The 11,014-nt window shown below is 31.5% G+C and overlaps 1 protein-coding gene across 1 annotated transcript; it reads left to right on the top strand.

Moving 5' to 3' along the window:
* The first annotated feature begins 9,264 nt into the window (after positions 1 to 9,264).
* Positions 9,265 to 10,383, top strand: LOC142605809 (protein DMP3-like). The gene has a single exon (XM_075777247.1). The coding sequence runs from the start codon at positions 9,550 to 9,552 to the stop codon at positions 10,231 to 10,233; it is 684 nt and encodes a 227-aa protein (XP_075633362.1). The 5' UTR covers positions 9,265 to 9,549; the 3' UTR covers positions 10,234 to 10,383.
* The last annotated feature ends 631 nt before the right edge of the window (positions 10,384 to 11,014 follow it).

Here is an 11,014-nt window from a genome sequence, read left to right as displayed (position 1 = left end):
TTAAGATAATTGAGATACACAACAAGTTTAAATATAATTGTTTAAGTAAAATATTTAAAAGTAAATAATTTGTGGAATACAATATAGAGTATTATTTCAATTTTACAACCAAACATATAAATAGGTATAATTTATTTACAGTAATATAGATTTCTATTCTTAATATAATTTTTTTACAACCAAACATATAAATAGGTATAATATATTTACACTAATATAGATTTCTATTCTTAATGTAGTTTTCATTTATTATACGAACTGTAGCCTAAGTGTTGTGTATTGGGTGTGCCTTTGGTATAATTTATTTTTAAATTTAAATATCAGCCGATTGAATATACTTAGAAAGGTTTAAGTGAAGTAATTAGTTACAACTTGGAGTATTCACGTTAGTTTCTTCAATTTTTTTTATTAAACTAATTAGAGAAACTCCATTTTTTTTTTATAATTTAGCTATTTATGTTTTTTTTATAGTTATTACATCAGCCTTAATACTACATCACTATTTCAATTAAATATTTTTTATCCACATTTTTAACATCAAAATACACTGCCACTCATCTCAACCACACCGCAACTCATCACAACCACACATATTCAATTGAGTCTTTTTTTTTTGGTAGAAAAAAAATGGGTAGAGGAAGGCAACCAGTGTGGCTTTCCTACCTAGGTTTGACCATAATAGCATCATATTCGCTCCCAGGTAAGACTCCATTCTCTCGATCTATGTGAGTAACTTGCTTATTTTTTAAGTTCACTATTTGGGATAGAAACGGGATATTAGGAACACGAACACATAACTAATTATTTAAGGCTTGAACCCAAATTTCGAGACTTGTTAACCCAGTATTTTACCAACTAGGTCACCTAAATGTTGGTATTCAACTGAGTTTTACAATGTGTTTGGAAACGCTAGAAGAGAGAGAAGGATAGAAGAGAAATGATAGGGAATGTTGTCATTCCCCCTGTTTGGTTAGCATGGCAGATAACAATAAGGTAGAAACTCATTCTCGAGCTCACATATTTGCAATCCACCCTATTTGGGTAAATTTGATAGGAGAATGGTTTTTAAAAAACAAGCACCCACATAAATAATATGGTATGATATAAAATTACATATTTGTCTATAATTTATACATCTTTCACATTTATATAGATATAAAAGTAAAAGTATAATATATATATATATATATATATATATATATATATATATATATATATTCTTTTCATTTCCTTCCTTATTGCAAACCAAACAAAAGAATTAATCCCATAAAAAAAAAAAACAAAAGAATTAATGTTCTTTTCTTTCTCGTTACTTTTATGTTATTTATTTATTTTCTCCTCTTCCCTCCTTTGTATCAGAACAAAACATCAGTATTAGTGTTGATTGTACTTTGATACTATTGTAGTACTAAATATAAAATATAATAAAATACTTTGCTTCACGTGACCATATGGTGAAGCTTGAAAAGTGAAGAAAAAAACAAGTCTTTTCACTTGTCACCTCATTTTGAACTAAGGCACCGTACAATCCAAGATATTACAATTTAAGATATTAAGGGTCTGTTTGGATAGAACTTATTGCTAAAAATTGAAAACTGAAAACTGAAAACACTGTAGCAAAATAATTTTAAAATGTGTGAATAGTACCGTGGGACCCATTTTTAATGAAAAAGTTGCTGAAAAGTGAAATTTGTGGGTCCGTGAACAGTGCACGAATGCATTGTTCACAGAAGATTGGGTCAACACTTGCGGCTGGAGGAAAAAAAAAAAAAAAAGGCAAAACTTGGACGCAAAACGTGGACGCTGCATCCAAACCGCACCTAAGGGTCCGTTTGGATACAGCTTATTGCTAAAAATTGAAAACTGAAAACACTGTACCAAAATAATTTTTAAATATGTAAATAGTGCCGTGGGTCCCATTTTTAATTTTAAAAAATCTAAAAAGTGAAGTTTGTGGGTCCCGTGAACAGGACACGGGACCCACAAATGTGCTGAAAGTCAACAAAATCGGCTACTGTTCATGCACAGTAGCATGAACAGTAGCCTTGTCCCCTGTGAAAAGCGTGCAGCAGAAGGAAAAAAAAAAAAAAACGCTGAAATTTCTCAGCAAAACGCAAACGCAGGTTATCCAAACACACGCTAAATAAGGCACCGTACAACAGCTGGAGTTAAGGTTGCGTTTGGGATTCTTCTTCTGAGGATATTTTAGGGTGTGTTTGGATATTTAGGGTCTTTTTGAATACCGCTGAAAACTGAATACTAGAAACTGAAAATTAAAAATACTGTAGCAAAATAATTTTTAAATATGTGAATAGTGATGTGAAACTCATTTTTAATAAACAGTAGCTGAAAAGTGACATGAACAGTATATAAACAGTAATAAACAAGGCGTGACACTATTCACAGAACGTGAACAGTGCCTCCTGTCCCCCAAAACGCATGCAGAGGAGGAAAAAAAAAAAAAAACTGAAATGCGCAGCATCCAAAACGTAAACGCCATCCTATCCAAAGTAAGATTTATTTTATTAAAAATTAAAAATTAAAAATACTGTAGTAAAATAATTTTTAAATGTATAAATAGTGTTGTGAAACTTATTTTTAATGAAAGTTTTACTTAAAAAAAAAGTTTATGGGTTCCATAAACAGTACACAAGACCAATTTGAACTTCCGGTCTGAAAGTGCATTGACTTTGCTGAAACGCCCTTCTTACAAAAAAAAAAAAAAAAAAAACGCAAATGCAAAAATAATACTTTCGAGCACCATCCAAATGGGTACTTAACTGTTTTATGGCTGTTCTTTTTCTGCAGCCCACAAACTTTGGTTCGTGCTTTAAGTAATGCCTGTGATGAACATCCTTAGTCTTTATCTTCTTACATAGTATAATCTTGTATATTATTTTTGGATTTTGTTTTAATTTGCTTTCTTTCTTTCCTCATTCTTCATAAACTAGTTTTGTGGGGTTAATTTGCTATTACTATTTTCTTTTCAAACAAAATGATATGCTTTTTGTTTTTTAGAATAATAGATGATTTTATTAAAAAATAGAAAAATAATACAAAATTATATACCAATTGAAAATTAGGTGTCAATCCCCTTAAGAGAATGACATTTGCATTTTGTTTTGAAAGGTAATAGAAAATTTATAGAAAATAATTTAAAGTTATAGACCAATTTAAAATTATGTATCAATCTCCTTGAGAGGATAACACCCCCAAGACAAACAAACAAACAAAAATCTAAAGAAATCAATAAACCCAAATTTATCATTTGGGATTTTGACTTTTTGACCTAGGTTTTTATATTTCTTAAAGGACATAGTTTGGCTTCTATCACCAACAGAAAAATGACATTAGCCCTCGTCATTTACATAATTCACTTAATCCAACCAACTAAGTGAGTCATGTGCATTAATAATGGTACACATGTCATCTTTCTATGGGCGGTTAGAGTCCAAGCCTCTAAGCATAATTATGATTTGCATTTGGAACTTGAGATGATTTGCATTTGGAATTATTTTAGGTTGGGGGAGGAACTTGAGATGATTTGCATTTGGAATTATTTTATGTTAATTTTTTTGGGGTTGTTTTTAGTGATTTTTGTTTTTGTTATTAGTCCAATGTTCAAAAAAAAAAAAAAAAAAAGTGTTGCTTTAGCAAAAGTTATAAGTCAAAGTTCTTTATGCTACTTCTATATAAAGAATTCCACTGTTTTTCATGCTCAACTAGTATGCACATGCACTTTAGCCACATGAACATGTTTCTTGGTTGAGAGATAGAGATGACTTTGAAAATCTTGAAAATAAAATGTAGAGACTATAACCCAAGTGAGTTCTTGAGCCATTCATTTTTTTAGAGGGTTATTGTCTTTTGACCTCATTTTTCATTTCGAAGCACATAACTTTGTTATTGCTTAGTCTCATTATTCTTTGATTTGGTCGAATGCTAAGAATTCATCAAATTTTATGCCCCACCTAAATATGTTAAAATCATGGATTTTGAAGAACTCTTCAAATCCTTAAGAGATGATTTTAGGCCATCTTTGTTGATTTTGAGCCTTTATTATTTTCTTTCTTGATACATTACCACTAGTCACCCATTCGAGCCTATTATTTTAGCCGTTTTTTCTCAAACCCTTTCCTAAGGTGTTCCAAGAATGAATGCAATCTAATTGTCTCATTATGATAAATTTGAGGTGAAATAGTTGGAAGAAAAGGAGGACTCACTCAAAAAAAAAAAAAAGTTATAAACAGAAAAGGAAAAATGTTGAAAAAAAAAAGGGAATGTGAAAGAGGAAGAAATAGAGAATGAATTTGTTGATGAAATTTTAAAGAAAAAAAGTGAAAGTGCGATATTCAAGGAGCTTGAGAGAATATATTAATTGGCATATATTCAAAAGAAGTTGTCTCTCTAATTATTCTTGGGAACAATTTTTATTTTTACCTATACCCTTTGTTCTAAATTCCACCTTTTTACCCTACATTACGTCCCAATGAAAGTCCTATTTGATCTTAAGGAATGTATGGTTTGGATCTTGACATGACTAATCAATGTGTGTGGTGTAATATTCTTAGTGTTTGACATCCTTTCATGAGACTATAAATATCTTTTATTTTGCTTCACCGTTCTTCATCTTATTTATATGTGAGATATTAGTCTTTGTTCTATATTATTCTGCTCACATATGTTTGAGAGTGTTACACCCTTTTCAGAGTGATTTTATTTGTTGAGTGTTAACAATTGTGAGATTTGAGTTGAAGCATAACTTTGGATAGAAATTCAAGCCATATTTTATCTTAAGACTAAGGTTGTGTTTGTCTTGGCTAAGCTATTCACACACTAAGTATTGATGGCATATGGAATATCTTTGGTGGTTGTTAGTATTTTGACCTTTGATTACTTATTTCTACTAAAGTAATAAATTTTTTTTTTTTTTTTGTCTTTATCTCGAGTCGCTTCAATTGCTAGGCACTAGCAATAAGCTGGTTGGGGAGTGTGATAATAGCTTAATTTCGCATATTTATATCACTATTAGAAAAGTATTATCATACTTATTTTAAGTTAATTCGTGCATTTTATAATTGATTTTGGAATAATGCTAAATAATCAATTTTGTGCTTAATTGAATTTTAATACGTGAATTTGTCTTTTGTAGGATAATGAAATTAAATAAGTAGATTTGTGCAAAGAAGAAAGCTAATGGACTTTAATTTTACAAAGTCCATGATAAAGTTAAAGAAGGTCAACCCAGTTAAATTCAAGTTCAATTGGAGTAAGGAATCAAAGGAAATTTGCACCTAATCCAAGTCCAATTCAGATTAGGATTCTAACTTGCACACTAGTTAGTATTTGGAGCATAACTTTCATCTCAGATGTTCAATCAAGATGATTCAAGTTGGGCTGGAAAGCTAACTTAAAGGGCTACAACTTTTTAGTTTATCAAAAGTCCGAATTCTGAAATTAAATGAGCCAAAAATATCGATTAAGTGAGGCCTAAAAAGCTGTGATTTTCTCCAAACGGGAATTCAACTTATAATAAGATTCATTGACCTATTTAAAGCTCTTTAGGGCAAAATTCAGGGGAGAGCTGCTGTAGAATATAATTTAGGTTACCTTAAAGTTTCTTTACAGTTTTTAGAGTTCTATTTGTGTTATAGCTTGCTAGAAGTCTTGCTAAGGCAATGGGTAAAACCCAACTATTTATTGGTATGTTCTTAACAATTATTTATTGGTTTTAATGCTTATATTTTTATGTTTTTGATTGTTTTACTCATCTAGAAAAGTGTTTAGTTCTGTATAATCCTTTGATTTATCATAGACTCCGGGCACGTTAAATGCTTAGTATTCCCTGCGAACTAATTCACTAGTTTTGTTTTGCCTAAAATCAATCAATTGCATAAAACTACCTTAGACAATTAATTCTTGATTTTTTATTGTTAAATCATCCGACTAAGATCATCATTCGTATGAATTTTAGTTGAGTTATAAAATAAATATTTTTAAGACTATCAATAGATGTGTTATGTGTGGATCCCTAAACCTTAGCGCTTTAATATATTGTTATTCTCTCTCAATTTGAATTACCTTTACTAAACTATAAAAAATCTCTTCAGTTAAACTTTATTGTTTTAGTTTTATTCTCTTGTGGTTTGCTAATCAATTCCCTTTTTCCTGTGGATTTGACCTCAGACTTTATGAGTTATTACTTCGCGACATTGGGAGCATTATTTAAGTCGCAGCAATATCCTCTGTAGTTAGTTAGTTGTTGTAGTAAGAGTAAGCCACCATTTTGTTGGAAGAATTTCTCTTTGAGCTTGATGTGCTTTCTTCATTCTAGTACCCAATAATAATAGAACTTCCCAAAAGCAATACTAGAATGCCAACACTAGTACCTGTACAAGTTCAAACATACATTTTCACCTAAAATTAATTAATGACTTAGAATTTGATAGTGTCAATTATCTTCTTAATAATTAATGTGTCACTCTAATTTTAAGGATCTTTTCTAATGAATTAATGATATGGCAACACTTGAATAATTCATTATAAATTGAAGGATCTATAAACTTTAGAGGATCTTGATCCATTAAATAGGAGTGTAACTTTTTATTACCCCTTATCAATAGAAGAAATTGTAATTTACATTGAGATATATTGTGAGTAATGGAGAGGAGAGAAATACAGAGCATTTGAATCAACAATTAATTAATATATACTTACTTAGTACAATAATAAAAGTTTTGAATCGATTGACCGAATAACTGCAACCGGTACCATTTTCCATTCCATCACCTTCGTACCCCTTGGAACAAGAGCATTTGAATTCTCCAAGAAAGTTATGGCATATTTTGTTGCAGGGTTTACAACTTCACACTCCCTATACCACTTGAAGGATCTAAAGCTCTCAATAGTACTTTTCTTTTACCCAGAAATATAGTATCTACAAGGATAAATTATTTTTATACACTATTTATCTTATCAAAAAATATATACATTAATATTTGCCATGGGAAGTTTCCAATTACACTTGATTAGCGCAAATCCTATTATGTTTGTTTAGTCTCTAACCTTTAAGTCAAATAACACATTTTGATAAATAGGGTAATTCTATTGTTCATAACCTTGCGAGACATGTTAGACATATTAGTAATATCTCTTTGTGGATGGAGGATGTTTTACCACTAATCAACTATATTCTTGTAACTAATTTTGGCTAGTTTTAAGTTTTTTCTTTAAATGCAAGTATCTTCTTCTAAAAAAAAACACATTTTGATGTTTCTAATTAATGGAGATATTTATAATTTGAACTTCCCCCCCCCCCCCCCCCTCTTAAAATATTATCTAACCAATTTGGTCAAACTCTCCAACACTTGTGTAAAAAAGGGAGTTGCAAGTTGTGAAAATTTTCGTAATTTTTTTGTGATATCTCTCTGGCGGTTTACATTTGATATTCACGAATGAACACTATTTTTAAAGGAAATTGAAATATCTACTCTCAGACCAACATTCACTTTGATAGGATCATCAAATTTATGGGTCAAATTTGGTTAGATATTGCATTTTGCCATAAAACTTCTAGATTTGGCTTAATTTGACTATTTTAACCGGTTGTTTTTCCGACTCAAATTTGATTTTTCTCGATTTTCATGTCTATTTGAAGAAAAAATATATTTTTTAGGTAGAGAGGGTAAAAGGGGTAGTGATACTGACAAATCAAATCAGAGTCCTATCCGTTTTCTCAACAAAAAAAAAAAAAAAAAAAAAAAATCAGAGTCCTATCCAAGCATTAAATAGTGATCAAATGAAATCTTAAAAGTACAGTTTAATATAGTTTTATATGGAATTATGATTAACTAAACTGAGGGAAACACTAATATTTGGCTTCCCGGGCTGGATTTGGCAGGGGAAGAAGGTTTATGTATATACATCAATACATACACCTGTTATATATCAGCAATATTTAAAGATTTTGTGTTGTTTAGATACTTCAAAGTAAGCATTGAGCCAAAAAATAAAATATAATTACGAAACTATATATACATGCCAGTGCCATCCAGCTTTAATTAAGAATATCCGAATCTTAGTACCACAAACTAAAACTTTTTAAGCTCATCCTGAATTAAGAATGACTTAACTTGAGAGAATTGATAATCTTTCGTATAGTATAATAGGAGTACTTTTTTTTTTTTTTTATAAACCGTATAGTATATTACTTTATTCCTTCAGCCCCAAGAAAAATAAAAAATTTATTTATCCATACAAATATAATGGAGCCTGCAACTTTGGAATCGTTTACCAATTTTAAATTTTTACAACTTTGGAATCTTCTACCGATTTCATTTTCTAAAAGTGAAAGCTCTATTCTTCAAAAAAAATTTAAAAAGAAAAAAAAAGTGAAAGCCCTATTATATTATTCTGACATGTTGATGAATAAAAAATTACCACTAAGAAAAAGAATTCTCGGCTTTCCCAAAGTTTTGTTAGTTGTGATTTGTGTATACACTACATCCACACACACACACATATATATCATAGATTAGTTCTAAAAACAAACTTTATTATCTCAATAATTATCTTTCAGCTTGTCATATATTTTCTCTCTCTACTTTTTTTTTTCTTTTATTAAATAGATATTTTTCTCAAAAAGGAAAAAAGAAGAAGAGATTTTTCTCAAATTATCCAAACAAATAAAAAAATCCCTCTTTTTAGATGTGGAAAATGGGATTCAATTAATGACCATAATTAATTATGAATCCCTTAAACAAACCATCGCCACTCATTCCTGATAACGTGAATATTCCAACGTACCCTTCCCTACCAAATCCATGAATTTTCGTCACGCTTTTCTTAATTACCAGAAGATTGGTTCCTCCGCGTGTTTGGTCTGCGATGTTAGGTAACCTCTTTTTCTCGAAGGACAAATTGAAATTGTCAAACTTGATGTGCACGACTTCAATCCTTACCATATGATATGCCACAAAACGTCACGCATGTGAAAACGAGTTCTTTACCTATTCAGCAAAAAACGAGTTCTTTACCTATTCAGCAAAAAACGAGTCTATACTTCAAAGCTAAAACTAAGAAGAAACATTTTATAATCGAGCACATGTACAAGGAAGTCGTCAACCTATGCATAGACTTGACAAATAGGAAACGGCGTGGAAGTAACAGCCTTCGAAGACAAGAAAAATATGCAACACCTAACCCCTACAATGTATTCCAACAAACTCAAAATCTATCTATATAAGTGTCCCCAAGAACCCCACAACCATTTCTAGCTACTCCCCTTCTCCAAAACTCTCAAAAAATTCCTTATTCAACCTTCTCTCATCAGTCATCACGCATTAAATTATATCTAAATCGATATAGATCAAGAGGTCATATCATTAGCACCACTACCACACCATCATCAGCTATAAGGAAAAAAAAAAGGTTTATTACAACGATTTTTAGGTTTGTTAGCACGAAAAAAAAAAATCGTGACAATCTCATCAAATTGATAATCTCATATCATCATCGCCACCAAAATAACCATTTATTCCGAAACCCAAAATGTCTACACCTACAATTAGATCAAGACCTACCGTACCCACCAAGGAACCATCAATAGAGGCCACCGCCACCGCTGCCGCCACCTCCAATGTTGACCAAGATGCCCTAAACCCTCCACTACAACGCCAACCATCTATGCAACAACGAGCAACACAAAGCCTAACAGGCACGGTAGCCAACCTAGCCAACCTCCTCCCCACGGGGACCCTTCTAGCATTTCAACTTCTCATGCCAATCTTCACACAAAATGGATCATGTGACTCCGCCACACGCGCCATGACGTTCGTCCTCCTCGCCCTCCTCGCCCTCTCATGCTTCCTCGCTTCCTTCACCGACAGTGTCAAGGCCTCGGATGGACAAGTCTACTATGGCTTTGCCACCTCCAAAGGGTTGTGGCTGTTTGATTGTCCAGACCTTACTTTTAAAGCCTCGGCAGCAGCTGATGTAAATAAGAAAAGAGAGTTTCGTGATTGGCTTCATGCAGTTTTATCTGTATTGGTGTTTGGTGCTGTGGCATTGAGAGATAAGAATGTTGTGCAATGCTTTTATCCAACGCCTGAGAAGGAGATTCAAGAGGTTCTAAGCATTGTTCCAATTGGTATTGGGATCATTTGCAGCTTGTTGTTTACAGTAATTCCCACCACAAGGCATGGCATTGGTTACCCTGTTACACCAGGCAAATAATTCTTCATTTTTTTTTTCTATAATTATTTTTATTTTCTTGATCATTTCAATTTTGTATAAATGCTTTAGTTGGAAGAAAGTGTAAGAGATACGATTACTTTGTTTCATTAACAACAATAAAAATTAGTTCAATTAATTGAATTTCGTTAAGTGTTCTGGTCCTTCGTAAGTTTGGCTTTTTTAGGCTTTGAGTTACTTTGTTTATGGTCAACTAGGAACGTGGGGGAAAAGAAATCATTAAAATGCATTTTGTTTGCCTGTAACAAATAAAAAATCAGCTAAGTATTCCACAAGGAAATTATCAGTCAAAATAATGAGATCATACACCTCCACATTAATCGGGTCAAATGTTGTCTACAACACACATTTCCATTTTTTTAAATGATAAATTAGTTTCCACTTCCCTGTTCAATTTATTATTTAATGAGCCACTTGTCAATTTTTTACTAGTAAAAATAAAATCTTTCTTAATGCATTTCTTGCTACAATTAACAATGTTTAGAGACTTAATTTTTTATAATATTTTCACAAATGTTGATATGATTTTTTGTGATTGGAGTATCAGCATTTTTATCCAAATTCACTATTGACATAATTTTAATTAGACACCAATTACATCAGACTATATCAGTAAATGTGAAGAAAATAGAATTGACATCCTTAAAACTTCTTGAAGTATTTTTGTGTTATTTGAATCATTGGAGGGAGCTGAAGACTAATAAGAGGTATACAATATCATGCCGTGCAAGAAAGGGGTTAGTCTTATCCAACCCCACATGAA

This window comes from Castanea sativa, chromosome 1 (assembly GCF_040712315.1).
Source record: "Castanea sativa cultivar Marrone di Chiusa Pesio chromosome 1, ASM4071231v1".
NCBI classification, from domain to species: Eukaryota; Viridiplantae; Streptophyta; class Magnoliopsida; order Fagales; family Fagaceae; genus Castanea; species Castanea sativa.
The sequence above is the reverse complement of the archived record's forward strand: the minus strand, read 5'-3'. Positions and strand labels throughout refer to the sequence as shown.

Bases quoted from the DNA above. Each gene is read 5' to 3' on its own strand.
- LOC142605809 (XM_075777247.1), top strand. From the start codon at position 9,550: ATGTCTACACCTACAATTAGATCAAGACCTACCGTACCCACCAAGGAA.